At 32.3% G+C, this 24,369-nt stretch overlaps 1 protein-coding gene across 1 annotated transcript; it reads left to right on the top strand.

The window, feature by feature from the left end:
- Nucleotides 1–1,330: 1,330 nt before the first annotated feature.
- Nucleotides 1,331–21,877, top strand: LOTGIDRAFT_229906 (hypothetical protein; the record flags this gene model as incomplete). Its single annotated transcript, XM_009046053.1, has 17 exons — nt 1,331–1,366; nt 9,389–9,393; nt 11,561–11,615; nt 12,402–12,507; nt 13,173–13,377; nt 13,811–13,934; nt 14,672–14,840; nt 15,209–15,312; nt 15,822–15,950; nt 16,596–16,694; nt 17,408–17,483; nt 18,158–18,295; nt 18,970–19,100; nt 19,379–19,494; nt 19,832–19,911; nt 20,414–20,552; nt 21,104–21,877. The coding sequence occupies 17 exons, from the start codon at nt 1,331–1,333 to the stop codon at nt 21,378–21,380; spliced, it is 1,989 nt and encodes a 662-aa protein (XP_009044301.1). The 3' UTR covers nt 21,381–21,877.
- Nucleotides 21,878–24,369: the final 2,492 nt, after the last annotated feature.

The following is a 24,369-nucleotide window of genomic DNA, read 5'->3' as shown; positions in this document are numbered from 1 at the left end:
GAAATCGATAGTGAGTTGTATTGAAAACTACTCAGTAATCAGTTTGAAATTAATAGTGAGTTAGTTGTATTAAAAACTACTCAGGGTAATCAGTTGAAATTGATAGTGAGTTGTATTGAAAACTACTCAGTAATCAGTTAAAATTGATAGTAAGTTGTATTGAAAACTACTCAGGGTAATCAGTAGAAATTGATAGTGACTTGTATTGAAAACTACTCAGTAATCAGTTGAAATTGATAGTGAGTTGTATTGAAAACTACTCAGGGTAATCAGTTGAAATTGACAGTGAGTTATATTGAAAACTACTCAGTAATCAGTTTGAAATTGATAGTGAGTTGTATTGAAAACTACTCATGGTAATCAGTTAAAATTGATAGTGAGCTGTATTGAAAACTACTCAGTAATCAGTTAAAATTCATAGTGAGTTGTATTGAAAACTACTCAGGGTAATCAGTTTGAAATTGATAGTGAGTTGTATTGAAAACTACTCAGGTTAATCAGTAGGAGTTGATAGTGAGTTGTATTGAAAACTACTCAGGGTAATCAGTTGAAATTGATAGTGAGTTGTATTTAACACTACTCAGGTTAATCAGTAGGAGTTGATAGTGAGTTGTATTGAAAACTACTCAGTAATCAGTTGATTAAAGAATACAAATCAGTAATCAGTTGATCAAAAAATACAACTCAGTAATCTAAATCTACTAATTTATAGTGAGTTGTATTGAAAACTACTCAGTAATCAGTTAATCAAAGAATACTAATAAATATTGAGTAACCTAAATCTACCAATGATAAATTAATAGTGAGTGAGTATTGAAAACTACTCAGGGTAATAAGCCATTTTCCAAGGTATATCAGAGGAAACCATTGGCACCAATTAATTTCATATTAATTAAACATGACATATATATGGCCTGAATTCTATCACTGTAAATCAAGCTGTATATTTATCATAGAAAAATTTCAGGCAGATAGCAAAATGTTAATGGTGCTTCAACAAATTGCGTATCTATGAATTTAATGAGCAAAAATTTGCTGCTTACAGTGTTAAAATGAAATGGGAGTCTCACTTTGAACTTTTCCATTCCTTATTGGACTAATGAAGATGAAACACATAATGTTAGCAGATCATCCTTATCATGAAAATGTCATTAAAGAGGGGTTTGATTTTAGTCTTAAATAAATGAAAATGGTCACTGGAAGTACTAAAAACGTACAAACTCCTTCAAATATATCTTGAACTAGGAATTGATCTTTATAAATATATCCAAGTCTCAAGCAAAGACGAGCTGTCTTTTTAACTTTGAAAGGCTGATAATTCTGGACACACATGGATTTTAAGGCTCAAAATTCAACTATTACTGCAGTGATTAGCTAAAAAAAATTCTATTTCTGGGACTAAGATATGATTGGTCAAAAGGATGGCAACTGTCTCTCTAATTCATCATCTGTTGCTTAAAGATTTTATAACATTTGGAAAATCAAAATATGAATTGAATAGAGTTTTATGTCTTACATTTCTGCACCTAATTGGGCTAATATAGAAAGACGCCATGCAGTGTGCAATGAGAAAAACTTTGCTAGGGCAACAGCAAATACTGCTCTTTTTCGATATTCAACTGTTGAGGGATCTTTAACATGCACAGCCTGTAGCACACTGGGCCTTGGTTTATTGTCCCATTCGAATGACTTGACGCTTTTTCCATGTCGGCCCCTTCGAACTGCATCACCGACAAGGAGAAACTGGGTTGAAATATCTGCAGGCATTATCTTGACCTATGCTGGAATTGAACCCTGAACCTTCATGTTAACAAGAAAGCATCTAACTCACTGAGCCACTATGGCTCCCTCTGTTGCAAGCAAGGATATAAAAAAAACTGTCATGTAGAGAAGACTTAATGACTTGATAAAGGAGTGAAAAGGGCATTTCAAAAACTCCTGTCTTGTTAAACTCCTGTCTTGTTAAACTCTTGTCTTGTTAAGGAAGATGAAATTGTAGCCAAACATAGTTTTAATTGCAAGGCTATCTATATTTTTTTCTGTTACAGTGAATCCTGCTCATGAGACCACCTCTACTTAACAATCACCTTCAATATGCGACCACAATATAGTCCCCCCCTTCAACTTTTCAATATAACTAACGACTGTTATGAGACCACCTCCATTGCGCGACCAGCGACCATGTATTTACACTCCCATGAAAGCGAAATCAGTCAATTAGGTGACCATAACAGTTATCATTATCAGACATCATATGGTTTCACATGCAGGCGAGATTAAAAGGGATTATAGTTTATTGGCAATTTGCTAATCTCCAAAAGATTAATACAATTATCAATTAATTACATCAATCTAAATCTAAGAAGTAACTGTCAAAACAAAATAATTTTGGTGTTTATTCTGACCTATTTCTCTTCTAAGAGACCACCTCCATTAAGAGACCCTTTCTATTATTCTCTTGAGTGGTCCTTTAATGCAGTTTCTACTGTATATCTATTTAAGTAATACGTCACACATTGGAATGATGAAGTTTGTGTCATAATAAGGAGAAACTCTGATATGTCATTATCAAAGAAATTGGATCCTGGCATCTAAAGGCAGTCTTTGAGAGATAATTAAAATAGGAGACGTCATACAATTTTTTGTGAAAGTGGAATTGCAAGAACCACAGACGTCTGAATTAAAATCGGAACCATAGGTGTACAGGCCTAATGCCTGCTGGTTTTGCCCGATATTTTTTCCACACAATCTACCTGTATTTTTCGGGTTATTACCCGTAACAGATATTTGTGGGTGGGCAGCTGCACCCTCTGTCTCCACCCTCCTCATAAAGGTACAGGCCGATTGCCTGTTGGGGGGGGGGTTGGGTGCGGACTGCCTTGCCTGAAATTTTTCCCGCAAATTTTACCTGTATTTTTCTTTGTTTTCGGGTTGTTAACTGATAAACTGCAGGGTTAAAATTTTTCTTAAAAACAGACTGTTTTAGAAGGATTTATAAAGTTCATATAACAAAGTTTATTCCCCATACTGACTTTAAGGGAAAAACTTTACAATATAAAAAAAAAAACATATTTTTGAACACTGGAAGTACAATAGTACTAAAAACACTATCAACATTAATAAATAATGAATAATGAAGTTATCTATGAAACTAATCAAATATTATGTCTTTTATCAAAGTACTGCCACCACATACAAATAAAACCCTTAGGAACATTGTAATACTTCATAATTCACTGATATGAGAATTAAAGTGATGCTAGCCTCTATTTTTTTTATATAACTTTATTCTTGCTTTCGAACATTTTCAAATAGTGTAAGTTATGAGAAATCAAATATTATCTTTATGGAATATAATTACTATAGTTATTACAGGTGATGTTTGAACTAGGGTTCTCTAGTCTTCATCAGGCAATGATACAGACAACAAAAGAAATACAATAATCAATTAATTTAAATACTCAGAGAGGCATAATCGATTAATAATCAAATTACACCACATTTAATGTGTCTTAATGTTACCCATGTAAATTGTACACTATTGAAAGATTTATAAATTAATTTCATAGTTGTTTTGTTGATTATGATAGTTTTGATGCAGGTAATTACAATGTAAATCAACACATAAAATGTAAATTTATATTTAGCTTTTAATTGACAAAAAACAAACAAAAAACAACATGATTGGCCTTTTCAATCATTGATTATTAGCATCGTTTGACTTTTAACGACTGCTAATCAATTGTCAGTCGGAACAACATTAATGGAAGTTTGACTATGTGATAAATAAATCAAGTGGCTATGTGGAATCTTCGAAAAAAATACAAACTCTCTGTAGGGAAGTATATCAGGTTTAATCACTTTTTAAAATAAAAATAAACCCTTTAACTACCAAATAAACAGATTCTCCTAAGTGAATGCAAAGCTGACAAGCATAATTTATGACTGGTGTCGGGTGTTTTCAGAATAGTAAACATGCCCTTGGACTGACAAAATCAGACTAAATAGGCACTGTCATATCTATAGCCGCCAATAGACTATCAATCAATTAGTGTTTAAAAATTAAAGACTGGATTTTTCTAGATAAAACTTTCAGATACGTTAAGGGCACATTTCTCTAGATTTTGGTGCATAGTTTTCACAAATTTGAGCAAATCGACCTACAGAATAAAAAGCAGAATGTGCCTTTGAGTAGGTTGTAATATAAGTCAGTTTTAATTAACTAAGAGGATCTTATTACAATCTCAGATAATGGTACTAAATAGTGATACAGATGGCTCAACTCGAGATGTAACAGATGTTATAACAAATATAAATCCTTGAGCAACATTTAAGGGTAGAGATCACATTAAATTACGGAACACAATTTTATGATTTATTACTCCTGAGTATACCTTCTTGTTTTGTTTTTCATTTCACCTGATGATGACAATGTAAATTGTTGAAACGTTGTTTACAATAAAATTGTGTTCTGTTATCTTAAACAAATATTAACAGGATGCATCACTTTAATAAATTGATAAAATAAATCATTAAAAAAAAAAAAACAAGGAATGGTGATTGAATTAACAGATTCCATGTGGGATTCAAGAAACAGGCTTGTCTGTGAAAAACTTGTGATTAACTTTATCAAACTCATCATTTTGATGTTTAATGATCAAATAGAAGTTTTCATACACAGAAATGAGTCAATGTTCTAGTTTACTAGTATTTAGTATCAAAATAGTCACGAATATTATATACCAGTAGTAACTAAGTACGGTACATATATGTATATATCAATGACTTGTATATCTATTTCATATTTCCACATTACTAATGAGGAACGAAAAAATGAAATGAATGAAGTTTTATGTCTTACTTTTCTGCACTATAAAGCTATAAGTAGACAGTTCCAGATAGATTTTTTAAAATATGACCATAAATCAGACTGCAATATAACTATACTATGCCCAACGCATTGAGCTAAACACTTGCTTCCTAAATAAGAAATTTGTCCAACTGCGTAATGCGAAGGATGCAAATCTATTAAAAATAAAGGAAAAATCTAGTAAGTCGTGATAGACAAGTCTTAGAAATTGAAGTCAAGGTCTCTATAATGTTTATCATGTGAAACCACTCCTAGGAAAGATTTTAACAACCGTTCTTTCAACTCATCAACATTGGGATTGACACACCAGAAATCAACTGTTGAACCTGTTTTCAATTACTTTAAAGGGACTGATTCGCCATTTTTGGGGTTGATGTGTGTCTTGAATATGCTGAAAAATAGTCCTCTGAAGTACTAGAAATGTATGAAAATTCGAATTCCTTCAAAAATACCTCAACGTACCTCAATGAAGTGGGATGTTGTAATGACGTTAACCAAAACAGTACTATGATGTGGGATGTTGTAATGATATTAACCGAAAATATGATGTGGGATGTTGTAATAATATTAACTGAGACTATGATGTGGGATGTTGTAATGATATTAACTGAGAATATGATGTGGGATGTTGTAATAATATTAACTGAGACTATGATATGGGATGTTGTAATAATATTAACTGAGAATATGATATGGGATGTTGTAACAATATTAACCAAGACTATGATGTGGGATGTTGTAATAATATTAACCAAGACTATGATGTGGGATGTTGTAATGATATAACTAAGAATATGATGTGGGACTTTGTAATAATATTAACCAAGACTATGATGTGGGATGTTGTATAATATTAACCGAGAATATGATGTGGGATGTTGTATAATATTAACCAAGACTATGATGTGGGATGTTGTAATGATATAACTAAGACTATGATGTGGGATGTTGTAATGATATTAACCGAGAATATGATGTGGGATGTTGTAATGATATTAACTGACACTATGATGTGGGATGTTGTAATGATATAACTAAGACTATGATGTGGGATGTTGTAATAATATTAACCAAGACTATGATGTGGGATGTTGTATGATATTAACCAAGACCATGATGTGGGATGTTGTAATGATATAACTAAGACTATGATGTGGGATGTTGTAATGATATAACTAAGACTATGATGTGGGATGTTGTAATAATATTAACCAAGACCATGATGTGGGATGTTGTATGATATTAACCAAGACTATGATGTGGGATGTTGTAATGATATAACTAAGACTATGATGTGGGATGTTGTAATGATATTAACAGAGACTATGATGTGGGATGTTGTATGATATTAACCAAGACCATGATGTGGGATGTTGTAATGATATAACTAAGACTATGATGTGGGATGTTGTAATGATATTAACCATGAGACTATGATGTGGGATGTTGTAATGATATTAATCATGAGACTATGATGTGGGATGTTGTAATGATATTAACCAAGACTATGATATGGGATGTTGTAATAATATTAACCAATACTATGATGTGGGATGATGTAATAATATTAACTGAGACTATGATATGGGATGTTGTAATAATATTAACTGAGAATATGATATGGGATGTTGTAACAATATTAACTGAGACTATGATATGGGATGTTGTAATAATATTAACTGAGAATATGATATGGGATGTTGTAACAATATTAACCAAGACTATGATGTGGGATGTTGTAATAATATTAACCAAGACTATGATGTGGGATGTTGTAATGATATTAACTGAGAATATGATGTCAGATGTTGTAATAATATTAACCAAGACTATGATGTGGGATGTTGTATAATATTAACCAAGACTATGATGTGGGGTGTTGTAATGATATTAACTGAGAATATGATGTGGGATGTTGTAATTATATTAACTGAGACTATGATGTGGGATGTGGTAATAATATTAACCAAGACTATGATGTGGGATGCTGTAATAATATTAACTGATAAAACTATGATGTGGGATGTTGTAATTATATTAACTGAGACTATGATGTCAGATGTTGTAATAATATTAACTGAGACTATGATGTCGGGTGTTGTAATAATATTAACTGAGACTATGATGTGGGATGTGGTAATAATATTAACCAAGACTATGATGTGGGATGTTGTAATAATATTTACTAAGACTATGATGTGGGATGTTGTAACAATATTAACTGAGACTATGATGTGGGATGCTGTAATAATATTAACTGATAAAACTATGATGTGGGATGTTGTAATAATATTAACTGAGAATATGATGTGGGATGTTGTAACGATATTAACTGACATTATTTTTATATATTAATGTTCATACACTAAACAGCTGGTAAATATTGTATGTTACCGGTACTGTAAGTTTATTTAATTTACATGATAATCAGCAATACTTCAGAGTTTCAGAACCGACAAAATTGCATATTATGTTAATCAATTCAATTCTGTTGTTTTGAACAACATGGTTCATAAGTTGAGCTTGCTATTAAACACATATGAATAAATTTCAAATTTATGTGAATCAGCTCAAAGCTAGGGCTAATTTTTCAGTTTACTGGGCATGCAAAAAGTTACTTGATGTATGTTCAGGTGACCATTATTTAACTTAAACTTTAGCTAGTTACGGTAATTTATCATCTATTATTCAGTGTTCAAAGGGTTAAAACTGTTCAGTGTACCCTCATAATTTATACAGACTGTTGTTATAATTATTTAAAACCTGCTGATCTAGTTTTAATAATTTAAGTATATATATAAAATAAAAGTCATCATTAATTAGTCATTCAATTCAAATTAATCATATAGTTCATGACCATATTTATTTTACAAAAATTCATCAAAAGTTATCTCAAGTGGGTGATTTAAGTAAGACAAACGTTTTAAAAATTGAGCATCAGATAATTTGTGAAACTGGTCTTTGTACTTTTATTTTCATGTGGAACAATATTTTTTTTAGAGTGCTGGCACGATATAGCGGTGAATCGTTGTAGCATGATACAACATGGTACAATACATGTATCGTATCGCAAGGTCATATATCGATTTTTGATGATAACTCTCATTTCTTAAAAATTTCAATAAGTCGGCAACTGGAATCAATAACTTTACTGAAATAGTCGAAATTTTTAGTTAAGCTAATTAGTAATAGTGCTAACATCTTGAGACTCCGCCATACAGAGAAAGACATATCTATAGAAATAGAAATTTCTAATTTGAGATACATTTGCAGGATTTATACGATTTTTGTACATTTATAGAACTTTTGTGCGTTTTTAGAACTTTTGAAGACTATTTACATATATCCCAAATCAATCCCCAAAAATTGTGAATAAATATGTCCCTGTAAAGACATTCTTAGATTACAAGATTGTTAAAAGGCTCGAATTCACTTTAAAATTAGCAGTATTTGATTAATCAATGTATCCATGAAAAAAGACTGTACATAGGTCTAAATTGAGGGAAGTACACCAGCGTGGACAAGCCATGAATATACATTTTGGGAAGCCAAACCTTTAATAAATGGAATGCTTAATTTGTAAATGTTATTCAAGTAAGAAGCTTTATACATCTTGGTACAAAGTCAGGAAGAGATAATGATTAATAAGTAGCCTAACTGCACAAACAACACTCTCTTACTAGAGGTTAAGCCTACATTCCTGCACCTGTGCTTTTGTAACATTACTTAACAGCAATGTTACAACCTAAAATAAAATTCCTAACAGGAATACCGTAGTTTATCTATTTAAAAATCATAGTAGCCCTAACGGGACAAAACCTTAGCCCTAAGAGGAGTTAGCCTAAACAAGCCTAACTCCTTTCAATACTGGATGATATATCAAATAGTTAACACTGTTATTATATCTCGACTTTCAACTCAAGTTCAGTTGACAAATAGGAAGGATATACCAACCACTTATAACTTTATTTTCAACAGGGAAAAATAATATTCAAATGCTTTAACATAGAAGTTAAAAATAGCAAACATTTTACCATTGTAAACATTCAACAAGGAAGATTAAAACTCTATCAATATTGAACTAATTCTATGATAGTGTTCATATAAAAAGATAAAAACTCTCTCTGATAAAAATATTTTTACTGAGATGAAATGCATTTTCCATTATATTCTCAAATACATATGAAATGGAGTTTTTACATCCTGCTACACTGCACTTAGCCACAGCCGTTAACAGTCCAGTCATTTTCACAATGATAAGCTGACAAGCTAATATTACAAACTTTGTCTTATACCTTGACTGCAATAGCCACTATTCTTATATCAGGTAATGCAGGAATTTGATTGGATTGTACGCTAGCAAATACAGCCATTCAGAGCTCTTGACAGAAAACTTTAAATCAATTCTGGATTTTTGTTTACAAACTACTGATGATGGCTTTATTGGCAGTATTTGCAAGTATACAATCCAATCTGAATTTACAAACTTCAGTAATAAGAGAAAAGTGGCTATTACAGTCAAGGTATAAAAAAGTTCATAATAAACTTGACATTGTGAAGATGTACAGGACTGTGTGGATTTTATATTATGGTACCAAAGATGATATTCAAAATTCTTAAACTGTGCCTTTTATACAGTCAATCCTTCTGTTTTCTTAATCCTTTAATCTGTCATATTAGGTGTAAAGCATTAATTAGGGTTAATCTCTATTATTATGATTATGACAACCTTAATTCTGAATCAGTGTCAAATCAAATTCAATATGCCATTTTTCAATTTATTACAGACAAATCCTTATAGAACCTGATTTGATTACATTTTATGAAATTTTTTCTATCAGAATCATCATTAAAATTTTCATTTTGGACTTCGAGCCAAAAAAACCTTCCAAAGTATCGGTATTCAAATTTATAAGGCAACAAACTTTTGATTGCTATAAATTTAAAATGCCTTTAGGTTTAAAATCTGAGAGTTTACTAATCAAATTAAATGACTGGCCATAACATGTCACGACATCATTCAGTTGTCACATCTGACTGATCTCTGTCACTTTTCATTAATAACGTCATCAATACTTACTTATCTCCAAATGATCTTTTCCACCAATCTGAAGCATCCCCTTTGGTTATGCGATAGTTTTCACCAGAATACGTTCCTGTAGGATAGATAGCCTTCAATTCTGCTAGCATGTGTGAGAAAACAAGTGACAATTTGATCAAATTTCTGCGACAGTTAGAATTTTCATCAAACATTTTCTGGTTTCCATCCCGAAATAGCTTGATAGTGTTTTTACATTTTCCCATCAAATTCTCAATAAATATTCTGAAATATTCATTTTCATTCAAATGGTTCAGTTTATCATCATGTTTGGAATAAATAAGTCTGAGATGTTGATAGGTGTCAGGCAAGATATCCAAAATAAATGGTGGGCTATTCCGCAAGTTCATTCTTGGATGTTGACACAATTTCACCACTTTGTCCATCATTTTCCATGATTTTTCAATAGTCCGTTTGTCGACCACAATGGGTCGAGGTGGAGCGAGGAATTCTTGAACACGGGTAAACATATTGCCGAGGTTTTTACTTTGATTAGTTTTTCCTCGACTACTCTGACTACTCTGAGCCATTCTTCCTTCCTTTGGCCTTATTTTACCACGGTTGAACATGTACGTCGATTGGTTGAGTACGAGGTAAATGCGGGGGTGTAATTTGACACCATAGAAAACACAGTATTTTGATGTAGTTTTATGATTCAATAGTAGGCTGTGAGATAATATATACTTTCACGATGGACTGGATACTTTAAAATCAATAACGTCTTCAAAATAAAACTCTGCTGACAAATAGATTTTACGACATCATTACTAATTTTGACCATATGAGACCTACTTTTGGCACAACACGTCAAACGTCAACAAAAATGGCTGCCTCAGATTCTGCAGACGACGCAGGATGGTAAAGAAGTTCTATTTCATAGATTTTCAGTTAATACAAAATTCTAAAGTATTGCAGAAATATAGCACACGTTTGTTGTCTCTCGACTGTAAGAGATGTGTTTAAGGGTCAATTGGTTTTGATGGAAAATGACCTGTCAAATCTGTCATTCACGATTGTTTTTCTAATTTTCACTAGCCTACACATAATTAGACTGATGTTAATCATTAGGCCTCTTTTTATCTAACAACACTTATACCTAATGACAATGATACAATACAATTATGTAAAGGCGGGCAAAGCTTTAAAAAAATGCAATGATATACTTAAGATATGGCTCTTACAGTTACATAATTATACTAAGTAATGACAGTACAGTCTTGAGTCTTCCCTACATTTTGATTTCAATATGGTTCACTCACATATTTATTGACATTGGATTGGTTGGGAACTCACTTACTAGTCCATAATTAATTGGGGGTTTTCATTCCTTAAAAGGTTATGTTTCCTTAGATTTAAGGCACTTTATTTGCTCTTAATCCACTTAAGATCTGTTCATTTTAGGTCTTTAAATGATTACATGATCCTAGTTGAAAAGCATCTTGCTAAAAATAAAATTTGAAAATCAAACGATTTTCAAAGAACACCATGACCTTTTGGGATGCCTACTGTTTCTGACTTAAGCTAAATTTTTATTATAGGATCACTGAATTAGAAACAGCCTTAATTGAAGATTGTGATTTTGGTATTTTAAGGAATATATGTAAAGGAAGGCCAGTTCCAGAACACCTACGGGCTGAAATCTGGCAGGTTTGAATCATGTTATGCCTATACATAGCTTCAATAGCATCACATCATCATGTGTATTTCTAAGATTATGGATAGTAAAAAAGGTCACAGCAATAGAATGAAAGAATAAGACTAAATAAACATAGCATAGTGTGAAACTCTGAGGAACAACATGTTTCAAGTTAAGCTTTTCGTGAAAGACAATTTTCAGATTAAAAGACAAGGATGCCAAAGCCTACTTTGATTGAAAAGCTGTCAGAGCAATTTCTGAAGAGTTTTTGTCTTAGACATGCTTAGACAACCTTACAATTTGCATGTTATCACAATTAGTTGAAAGGAGATAAGATACATGTTATCACTACTTTTATCTCATTAAACAATTAACTACATAATTATGAATAATATGGACGAGGATATGTTTATATAAGATTACAAGCATACATTGAAGCATTTGAAGCCCTAAGAAGAGAACTTATATACAAGATTCAAAGCATGGCTAAACTTTAGACACATACATTAAGCTTACAGTCAAACTTGTCAATTGATCAGGGTAATGCTTGAATGTCTGATGGTGATTGCTTACTGAAGGGCCAGGCTATATGGTGATATTTTAAGGCATTCCTGATAGTCATACAAATTCCCCATAGCTCATTGTAGTAAGATCAGATAATTTTAGTATGATCAGATCATTTTAGTATGATCAGATCATTTTAGTATGATCAGATAGTTGTAGTATGATCAGATCATTTTAGTATGAACAGATCATTTGAATATGATAATTATAGACTCAGATATTACTTTCCCTAGATATGTTTAAATGTGGAAGGCAAAGCTGATTCAATTTCATCCTTTGATGGATTTTTTGACATGGCAGAACAAAGTTTATTGAGATCAGATTGTACAGCCTTAGTAGGTAAGTATGCTTACACATGTTTATTTTAAGTATGCCCTTAACTTCAGTAATCTGGTTTAATATCATATTCAGAAATGTTACTGAGTTACCCAGAGTTTCACGCTATGTGATCTTCAGACAACTGACCTATTAAGCTAAAATAGGTCAGTTGTCTGAAGATCACATAGCGTGAAACTCTGAGTAACATTATGATTCAAGTTCTGTTTTAATATTTCTATATCCCTCTACAGTGATAGTGAAAATATTCTATTATTGTATTATATTCTACAAATTCAACGATTTTATTCAAATTCAATTTTGCCTAAAATGAGGAATTTGGTGGGTGCCACTTGCAAGGTATGACATGGTTATTCTTACAGAACACCTGACAGCATTCTATTGGATTTGTTTGTTCATTTCAGAGGGCCCACTTACCTAATGACTAACTCTTTGACTGCCAGACAGGTTGTTCAATTAGAGTTAACTAAAAGATAACATTAAGGGATCTGGAACTTTCATAGTCAGTAGCACTTGGACCCCTGCTTTTTGTCACTACTGACCCATGTTTCAGACACACAATTCTCATCAGGACAGTTAGCTCAAGAAATGAGGAGTAAGTTATCAAAAATGCACTTTGTGTATTATAAAAGTAAACCAATGGCTTTGATCTATATATTTTTTTGTAGATAAATTGGGTAATGATGAAGAAGATAAAGTATCAGTTGTTAGTGATTTAGAATCTATCATCACGTTTTATTGTAAATCACGTAATGTTAAATACTCTACCAATAATGGATGGTTAGATATCTTACAACCTCTACTCTCTCTTAAATTATCTAAAGCCGAACTCTACAACTGTTTTTATGCAATAGTTGCTAAATATATTCCTCAGTAAGTATAAGCTTAACTGGTTTTCATCAAATATATTTTAGATGAAAGGGACAGAGACACCATCCATTTGATCAATTCCACTTTACTCTCAGAAACTGATTTTTTTAGCTAAGCTTATCAGTAAGAGTGTTCACAGCTCTCCAGCAAAATTTGAGCCTTTAAATCCATGTGTGTCCAGAATTATCCACTTTTGAATGTTGAAATGATGACTCATCTTTACTTGTGACTTATAGCAGTTTTGATGTTAGACAAATCAGTGAAAATTGTTCTAATTCCATCTTCATTCACTATTCAATATCTGACGAAAACTGTAGATATTGGAGTTTTTGGGAAGAAAATAAGAATAAAATAGAAAAAATATTTAATTGCACAGGCTAACTTGTTTTTTTTTTTGCAAAATGTGTTGATTTGAATTTTACCCTTTTTTTAACAGAGATTGTGTGAAGAATGGTAAACCATTTCATTTATTCCGTTTGTTGTTACAATATCATGATCCTGAAATAGCTTCATATTTAGATACAAAACGTATCACACCTGATTCTTATATTAAAAACTGGGTAAGTTATAGTTTATATTAGATACTACCCTTATATGATTAAAACTGGGTAAGTAAAAGTTTATATTAGATACTACCCTTATTTATTAAAAACTGGGTAAGTAAAAGTTTATATTAGATACTACCCTTATTTATTAAAAACTGGGTAAGTAAAAGTTTATATTAGATACTACTCTAATATATTGAAAACTAGGTAAGTTTTATAGTTTATATTAGATACTACCCTAATATATTGAAAACTGGGTAAGTATTATTTGATATTTGGATAAAATAAAACATATCACACACGATTCTTATATTAAAAACTGGGTAAGTTATATTTAATATTAAGGATACAAAACGTTTCAATCCTGATTCTTGTATTGAAAACTGGGTAAGTTATATTTAATATTAAGGATACAAACCGTTTCAATCCTGATTCTTGTATTAAAAACTGGGTAAGTTATATTTAATATTAAGGATACAAACCGTTTCAATCCTGATTCTTGTATTGAAAACTGGGTAAGGTATATATAATATTTAGATCACGTATCACGCCTAATACTTATACTAGAAAATGGGTTAGGTATATTTTGCATCTGATTCTTTTAACAAGACCGGGTAATAACCGGCGCGCATGATACAAAACATATGCCTAGTTCTAATCATCATCTAATGCAGAAGTTTTCAATCTGTGTCCTCAAATTGTATCAGCTGATTTTGTGTAGTAATTTATGATGACTGTCATTTGTGTTTCAGTTCACAAGTTTATTTGCTTCAGCCTGTGATTTGAAAGTGATAACTAAGATGTGGGATGTTTATTTTCAACATTCCGATCCTTTCCTGATATTTTTCATGTCTTTGGTAATATTAGTTAATGCCAGAGATATTATACTACTATCAGATGAAAGCAAGCCAAATTTAATAGGTAAAGTGAAAGCAACAAGAATAATGTCCTTTTTTATCTATCCTCTTTCATTGTTTATTCAATCTGTTATATTTGATAGAAAATCCTTAGGGCTTTCTCAGAATCATAATGGAATTCAGTCCAAAAATGGCTCTTCACTTCCACTAAAACGAAGCATTTTAAGACATCCCTATCGCAGCAGCTGTAGCAATAGTGACTTTATTAATTTTAGTGGATAAAACTGATAAAGTTATACACAAAGAGCAAGTGTCACTGATTGGTTGATATTAATGCAGCGATACTATTGACCAATCAGATTTCTTGAAGGTAATTAGATGCAAGGATTGAAAGTTAAGGACCGCAATTTCACATATGATTTTGTTTTATAGAAACCATGTCAATGTTTCCTAGTGGGTTAGAAGCAGATGATATTGAAGATTTCTGTGCTCTGGCTCAATATTATTATAATAAAACACCACAATCTTTTAAATGGGTAAGACATCTTTAAATTTAAAACAAAAACTTCCCAGAAAATTACCAGAATTTGTTTCTCCAAAAAAATAAATCAAGTAGTAACAATCCGAACCGCGAAACGAAACCTGACATCAGTAACAAAATTTTGACGAAATATTGGTAGCAGCTAATGAACTTTTCACATGATGAAGTATATCCATCATAAGTGAGTAAGTATTTCATTATGAAAGGTGGTATCAGGTGTCTAAAAGAGTGAGCATACCCTGCGTGGTGCCACACAATACTTTACAATGTTTTTTAAATGTTTTTTAATTGTTTTTATTTAACTGTATGGGAACTAAGTGTCAGTTTCTAAATTTGAAAAGTGATAGAGATAGTTGAAATAAATCTCTATTCAATGGAAAAACAGCCATGTCTCTTCAGCTTAAAATGAAATTTATTTCTGCTAACACACCTGAATGTGAATCAGAGTTGACAACCACGGTGATAGAGTGATATCAGGTGTTTATATTATAATGTATATTGTAGGATTATCAGAGTATATTATTTGGTAATAAGTTAATACAAGGTAAATCTAGTTTAGTAGACCAGGCATCACAAGCCCTATGTTTACCTGTTAGTATCAGTGAATTGTTAGAAGCTAACCAACAAGCTGTGGTAAGTCTGGACATTCTCTTCCCATTTTTAACTCCATTCCAATTAAAATAAGACCAAACTTTTGTTTCGTTTTTTTATTATTTTTAATTAGCCCCTTCAGTTAGGGTCTAACGACAGCCATCTTGAATGTTTGTCAAATTAACCTTTGGACCTAACCTGATAAAAACCACGTCACTATTGCTAGCGCTGAAGACAGTTGATTTTTTTATCGGTCTAAACTGAAGTCAAAATTGTATGGAACAATATGGATGGAGTTACTATAAGAATCTCCTCTAACCAAATTTTCCTCATTACACACTGCATGGTTTTGTCTGCTAAGAGCAGAGCAGTAGGATATTTAATTTCACCCTTCTTTGTCATCATTCAATTTGTTCAATCAACCACAGCAGTTAACATGAGGTGTTGTATAGAAATTTAAAAAAGCAACCTCCATTAGCGGTGAATTTTTTCTCTATACCTTTATAATAAACAAAAAACATAATCAAGTAAATCACATCATGTAAATCTTCCAACACTCTAACAGATTGTGTTACAGCCCTCCATCAAATGGAATCAGGCATTTTAGTGTGTAGATTATTTAGCCTTTGTGATTGAAGTAGAAAGGAGTATAGCTAGATATAACATTGTATTTTATTATGGTTTCAGACAGAAGAAAGTGTACGATATTTTGTGGTAGATTGTAGACCAGCAGAACAATATAATAATGGTCATCTTTCAACTGCTTTTCACCTTGATGCCAATTTGGTAAGTTCTATAAGCAAGACATTCCAGAAATTATTGTTCAGAAAAAAATGAAATCAATGGAGTTTTACGTCCTACTTCTCTGCACTGTGTGGGCTAATGAAGACAGGGAATGCCATGCAGGGTGCAATGAGGGACTAGACGCTTTTTCCATATCAGCCCCTCTTACCTGCATCACTGACGAGGGGGAAACCGGATAGATATATCCAAAGGTATTATCTCAACTTATGCCAAGATTGAACCCTGGACCTTCAGGTTAGCAAGCAAGCGTCTAACTCACTGAGCCACGGCAGCTCCCAATCATGGTTCAGAAAAAACATTGGAAATGCAACGTACTACTTCAAAACATAACTTGAAAAATATTAAAATTTGGTGGAAATATGATAAAGGTACATGGTTACCAATCACTTTAATTTTTCTGACCCAGAACATTGTAAAACCAACAAGTTTTCATTTTATTGTCAGTGTACCTTGGCTTGACAACAATTATGACCAAATGTATAAAGAATGGTTTCATATAATTATGATAAGATGACTTTTTATGGTCATATTTCGTTGGCACTGATGGCAAACTTGTTCTAGGTGAATTTCTTGGTTGCCTGGACCTCTTGAAATAGGTTTTAAGTGTATAACTTGACAAAAAAACAAATTTCCCATTATCAGAATTGTACCATTTGAACCCAACATTTATTGAAAAATATTTTTGTAATTTTCAGATGCTACAGAATCCAGTAGAATTTAATACAGCAGTACATGCATTGTTTGCTGCACAACAAATGGCAATAGCTGCAGGTAAAACTAATACGGCGTTAAATATTCTCTGACAGTTTTCCATCTGATAACAATTAATCTATATTTCACACTAAAGCAAGTAGTAACGTCATTTTTGTAGTTTTTAGTGGAATTACAGAAACCACAGACGTCTGATTGAAAATTGGAATGGTCCAAATTGATGCTATCAGTGTCTCCTGATACACATTAAAAGTTTCGAAAACCTCTCTAACATCCCTTTAAATGTTAAAATAAATTGGTTATCACAGTATGTAAGTTTTGAAGCCAGTACAGTTAATTGTTGAGAATTTGATAGTCATCTAGATAAAAGGGTCAAACCCCGCCAACCCCACCAACCCGGTAACAATTTCTACCAGGGTCAAACCCCACCAACCCGGTAACAATTTCTACCGGGGTCAAACCCCTCCAACCCGGTAACAATTTCTACCAGGGTCTAACCTTACCAACCCGGTAACAATTTCTACCCGGATCTAACCCCACCAACCCCGGTAACAATTTCTAACAGGGTCGAACAGTATATAAGTCAGCCCCTGCTGAGTGAGTTTTTATCAGTCTGAAGAGTTCAATCTGAATGAAACCAGTCACTGTAAAAATCAGGGATAACTGGTCAAAAAAAGCCAACCTTATCTCTTCTAGATAAAATGTTGATTAATATTTTATGTTTGTATGAATAGGTTCAGTAGCTGGAGGAGAACATCTATGTTTTATGGGAAGTGGTAGGGAAGAAGAAGATCAGTATGTATTTATGGTTATAGCTCATTTCTTACAGAAAGGTCATCAATACATCTGTTCTTGTCAAGGAGGATTTGCAGGTAAGAATCAGTGACATTTTAAGGTCTTTTGCATCAATTGATTAACTTTAATGATGATCTTAGCGTCATTTCCTACCAGATGATACACCACTGAAATGATTGCATTTTGGATTGACACTGTGACTGATATGAATATGATCCAAATAAGCGCAGATATAAACCTGGCCTGGTATTCTCGAAACGATCTTAGCGCAAGGATGTCCTAGAATCAATGTTAGAAGATAAGAACCTAGGACATCCTAGCGTTAGGATCGATTCGAGAATACATGGCCAGGACACATTCCTTCAATCTCATGATATGTTATTCATGCAATATAAGGCCCTTCAACTGGGAAGTGTTAAAGATCTTGAGCTAATGATTGCAATTCTCACAAAGAGTAATATTCTGATTAGTTACTTCATAAAGTAAAAGATGATATGATATGCAAAACCAAAATGGTTTCATTTTGATGACAGTATGTTACAATATAAACCATGGTAATCATTGGTTCTACATATATATGTATGGGGCAGTTAATGGTGTCTTCGATATGCTAACTCAAACTCACTCGTTAAGTTCTCTTGAATAGGTGGTGCACATTATTCATGTTAAATGGATTTTTCAAATTTCTTCAAGAAAAGGTGCGCATTATATTCGCAATTATACAGTTAAAGTTTGGCCAATTCTTTTTCAGCATTACATGAAAAGTTAAAAGACAACCTATCAAATGAGATAGCTGACCATAATGCTAAAAGATGTATTGTATGTAATCCTGATTCTACTAGCAGTACATCAGAGTTAGATAACACTGATGATTTTAAAGATGTAGGTATCCTCTAGCCCTTGCTTCACAATGTCAGGCTATTATGAAATTTGTACTTATACCTTGATTGCATTAGCCACTATTTTTATATCAAAGAATGCAGTGATTTGGTTGGATTGTACACCAGCAAATACAACCAATCAGAGCTCTCAACTGAAAGGCTTTAAACATTATGTTTTGTGTTCATAGATTTTCTGTCCAGGCCTCCGATAGTGTATTTGAGATTTTGTTGCAAAACAACAAAATTTGTATCTAATTTTTCTGGCCCTATATTTTGCAGTCTGGTAAAGATTCATCATTATTTGGTAAATTATCTAATGTTATGAAGAGTAAGTCTGCTGAATATAAAGAAAAATTAACGAATTATATTAAAAATGACCAAATAAGTGGGGAAAGGTATGTACTGAATATTCCAACATGTAAATTCATTGGAATAATGACAAATTGAATGGCATGATAATTTTTTGCCCATGTTTTAACACTAAATGCAGTAAGTTCACCATTCATTGTTTTATCATATTTTTAGCAATGAAAATTTTTTTATAGTTTAATTAATCTACGCTGTACTGACAAGATTAGATATAGCTTTTCACTATTTTATGTGACAAAGCAGTCTAATTAGAGTGATTGAAAAGTAACAATTTACTATTCAATATAAGGCACTGGCACAGGGTTAAAGTTATGTTTACAATAATTGTGATGCTAATATTAGAATTTTCGGTTTTTATTTTAGACATGTTAGTAATACAGATAAAGTTGGTAAAAGATACAGAAATATGGCCTCGGTTTTTACTATAGGTGATGATGAAGAAGGTAAATCATTATTATATATTTTTATCACAGCATTGTTCTCTTGTTAGTTATGTCTGTGTTTTTAGGGAAGGGAATTGAGTTAATCCGGGTAATGATCTGAGACTACAGTCTGTTCATGATGAACATCTTCTGATATAGTTCAAAATCAACACAGGACCAAATGAACCTCTTTGAAGCAAGTAAATTTCTTGCTATCAATTACATCAATCAAATGAACCATTTGTAATCAAATTGAATCGTGTAATCAAATGAACTATTTGTAATCAAATGAACCATTTGTAATCAAATGAACCGTTTGTAATAAATGAACCATTTGTTTTCAAATGAACCATTTTTAATCATTTGTAATAAATGAACCGTTTGTAATCAAATGAACCGTTTGTAATCAAATGGTGGCATTATCACTGTGTAATCAAACAAACCCTCTGTAACCTATCAAAATAGAATGAACTCTCTGTTATTATTCTGTTATATCGGCAGCCAGATTATGTAATTATTGCAGGTGAAGAAGGTAGTTATGGAGGATCATCTGACGATGAACCTAGAGAAGTGGTTAGTTTAGAAACCTGGTTACATAAACCAGATCTAATCTACCATTGTAAATGTAAGGAAATCAAAGCCAATGGTTACATGTATCCAAGGTAGGCAGATTAAAACAAATAGTTTTTTTTTGTTGATAAAGCCAGCACTAACACAAAGAATTATATGATGTCACTATTGCAACAGCTGTGTATAATATCTAGGGGCCTTTGTGGTAGTGATTTCACAAAATGCTTAGTTTAGTGGATTTTGAAGAGCCACAAACGTCTTGACTGAAAATAGTGCAAATTAACATACCAGTGTCCCAGACACAGATAAGACCTGTAGAAGACCTCTTTATAAGTATGAAATAGTTTAAATATTTGTTTTACTAAAGCTCAATATTTTGCTTCTGCTAGTACTTTTTGGATTTATAATCTGACATCCGGGCTGTCTGCAATTGCGTTGCTTAATATGGTGTAATTAATAGTAAGGATATATAGGGGGAAGGGTGGTAATGCAATTGATCAAGGATCTCTAAGTGGTGATAGAAAGAAAAAGTTTGAAAACCACTAAGTGATGTAGACCAATGATCTTTAGAAACTGTCATGGCTTATCATTTCTTAATAGCCAGTGAACTTCATACTAAATTTTTATAAATTTTCTCTTTCAGTTACATGTTAATTGTTAATTCCCACCTGTATCTTTTACGTGAAATTCCTAAAGAGAAGAATATGGTGTATATTCAATCACGACGAGCTCTAGGCAGCATTGTCAAAATCACATCTAAAAAGAGACACCCAGAATTAATTACCTTTAAATATGGTACCAGTGAGGACGATGGATTGAAAATTACCGACATGGACAGATTCCTCATTCCTACTGCTGGTGATGCCATGAGGATCGTCAAATCCCAAATTATGAAAGTGCTTGATGCTTTAGACAGTTAACCATATTCCTCAGCCTGTGTTGTTGAGAATTGTGATTTTTTATGATCAAATAAGACACTGGAATAGTGAATTTGTGGGACCATTTTTAAATGCCAAATTGAAGTGGGTTGTTTATCTTGTAATGTGTAGCGCTGCAACTGTAGTACTTGATAATCAAGACTAATGATGATCATTTTCAATCAATGTTATCCAGTTAATGAATTTAAAATCCATGGTCTGTTAAACTCTGTGATTGATTGTAATTCTTTTAGAAAGTGAACAGCGTATAACATTATTTTGGTATTTCGAAAACAAAACGTGGACCAAAGGTGAAGACTAATTTTTTCTATGGTGGCGCTCGATTGGAGAGTTCTGACCAGGTTCTGTCTGTTCTAATCCTGCCCCGCAATCAAACGGTATGAAAGCGGAAATGTCATATTTCAAATTTTTCCATCTATTTCCAGCTCCACCATTTTGAATTCTGTCTGGCATATGTGAAATGCCTTCTGAACTCTGTTCCAACTTGTTTTATTGATTGTTCTGTTGATCTCATAATCACAAACGTGCAGAACTCACCAATCGAGCGGGCCCAATGTGTAACTTCATGGATATGCAATAAGTTCAGAGTCAATCATGACTTTGAGAAACCTATCTGGACGAAATTTTTGACCCAAATGAAATAAATATAGTAACTGACAGAGCCAAGAACTGCAGGGGTTGTGCTTAAGGATTTTAGTTATTGTTGTACATATCTGGGACAAATATTAGTCTTATGCACCTATGTGGGACTTACATAGCACTTCCAGTTTTTGTGATAAGCATTTTTTCTCACTCTTACATGCAAAGTGGGAGTTCTTTAAAGCTTTCTTCCTTGGTACATATCTTTTTATTGGAGTTTTTTTTTACCATTCTTAAAGGAATTCTCAGTTAAACCAATCGGAAATACTGTTCAGAGCTCACCGTCGAAATTTGAGCCTTCAAATCCATGTGTGTACAGAAATATCTGCATTTGAACGACTGGTCAATTTAAGATACTCTGTGTTATATAGAAAAGACTTATTCTATATACATAGAGATAGTGAGTAAAATTCCTAGTTTGAAGTATTTTAAAGGAATTATGCAATTTTATTCATTTCTTTTACGTCTGAAGACTATTTACATATATTCAAGACTAAAATCAACCCCCTTAATACCGCACTTGTCACTTTAAGGCTATTCTACATTATTGCAGCCTTATTGTCTTTTCAAATTTCTATTACAGCTTTTTCTTTTTAGGTCTAACTGAAATTATCTTATTATGATATTATTTTTCCCACCAAAATGTGTTTCAATTAGAATCAGTAGTTAATGTTTATTTGTTTAATACACCTTATTCATGCGGTCGCCATTTTGAATCCAGAATGAGGCTCATAACACAAACATAAAAGGTGGCATTATTTCATTGTGCAGTGAAATATTTAAAGCCTCCTTCTCCAAACCCAAAAGCGCAAAACTTTGAATTGATCAGTTGATCAGGTGTTTAGTGACGTCACATAGGTGATTCTTTTACTATGACCTCGCTATCTTTCTTGTAAATAGATGACAGAGTTATGAGCCTGGCATTCAATGTTGCCAAAATGAGGTGTATTGTTATTGTAGTAGATATGTGTTTTAGGTAGTTAACATATAATAATGAAAGCTTTATCAGTCTGCCTTGTAGAGTTTGGATTACCCTTTTTTGCAGCAGAATACTCAGTCATACTTTGGGACTTGGACAACTTATTCATATATACTTCAAATTTAAAATTAACTTGTTCACTTTTGGGAACTTTATGCACACGGTTCAAGTTAAGTGATATCGCATCGCAGTTTTCGATTCCAAATGACACCTTTTGCCAACCAATGTTTCCTATGATTAGCCAAATTATCAAATCAAATTATAGATTTTTAATAAAAATTGTCTGCCAAATCAATAAATACTAGGAAACTCTCTGTGACCTCTATAACCTTAAGGAATTGCTGCCATGGGCCAGATCATTCTTAAGTCTACAACTGGAACATGTTGAATTCCCACTGAATTTTTATGAATCGAAATTTAAACCTTGTTAACATTATCATTTTGACCAACTACAATTGCATGTATATTTTCTGAGGCCTTATTCTCAAAAACTTAGTTATTTGATTGGTCAGTCACTAAAATCAAATGTAAATTTAGTTTAATTATCCAATCAGATTACTGTATTACTGGATTTTATCTTAGTTAAGTTATCAAGAATAAAGCCCTTAGACTTTCACTATTGCTTTAATGACAGTTGCAATATTAGTCCTACAAGAAAATGCCATTTCAAATATTTTCATTAGTTTAGCTTGCCAGCACAATATTTTAATTTTGTATATTATTGATGTATATTTATGTAATAATTGTATTATAAATTGTAAATTATAAACTGTATTTATCAGACTTAAATTAAATTATATAAGTTATAATTGTATTTTCTTTTATACTACTGTAATTTTTATAGCAGATTATGAATATCAATTTTGATAAGTGTTATGGATAGCCAAGTATTGATGCTTGTATTCCTTCAAGTCTGTTCCTTTGTAAAAGTTGGACATCCAGTCAGTGAAAATGGCCAAACTGAGAAAGACCATTGCTATGTGATTAGGTGTTAAATGGAGAGAGGTGCCATCTTGGGGGGTTGAGTGTTGAATATATGTAAATAGTCTTTAGAAGTACTAGAAATGTACAGAAATCGCAAAATATCTCAAACTAGGAATTTCTTTAACTATTTATATATGTCTTTTCTCTATATGGAAGTGTTTCATGAAAAGACGACTCGTCATTTTAACTTTCAAACACAGATAATTCTAGACAGACATTGATTAGAAGGTTTAGATTTCGACGCTGCGCTGTGAACACTATTACCGATTGGCTTAGCTAAAAAATATTCCATTTATGAGACTAAGGTATGATTGGTAGCAAAAATGAAGCCTCTGTCCCTTTAAGACAAGAAAAAATGAACATAAAAAT

This window comes from Lottia gigantea, assembly GCF_000327385.1.
Source record: "Lottia gigantea unplaced genomic scaffold LOTGIsca_10, whole genome shotgun sequence".
Lineage (NCBI taxonomy): Eukaryota > Metazoa > Mollusca > Gastropoda > Lottiidae > Lottia > Lottia gigantea.
Note: the sequence above shows the minus strand (reverse complement) of the source record. Positions and strands in the feature narration are given on the sequence as shown.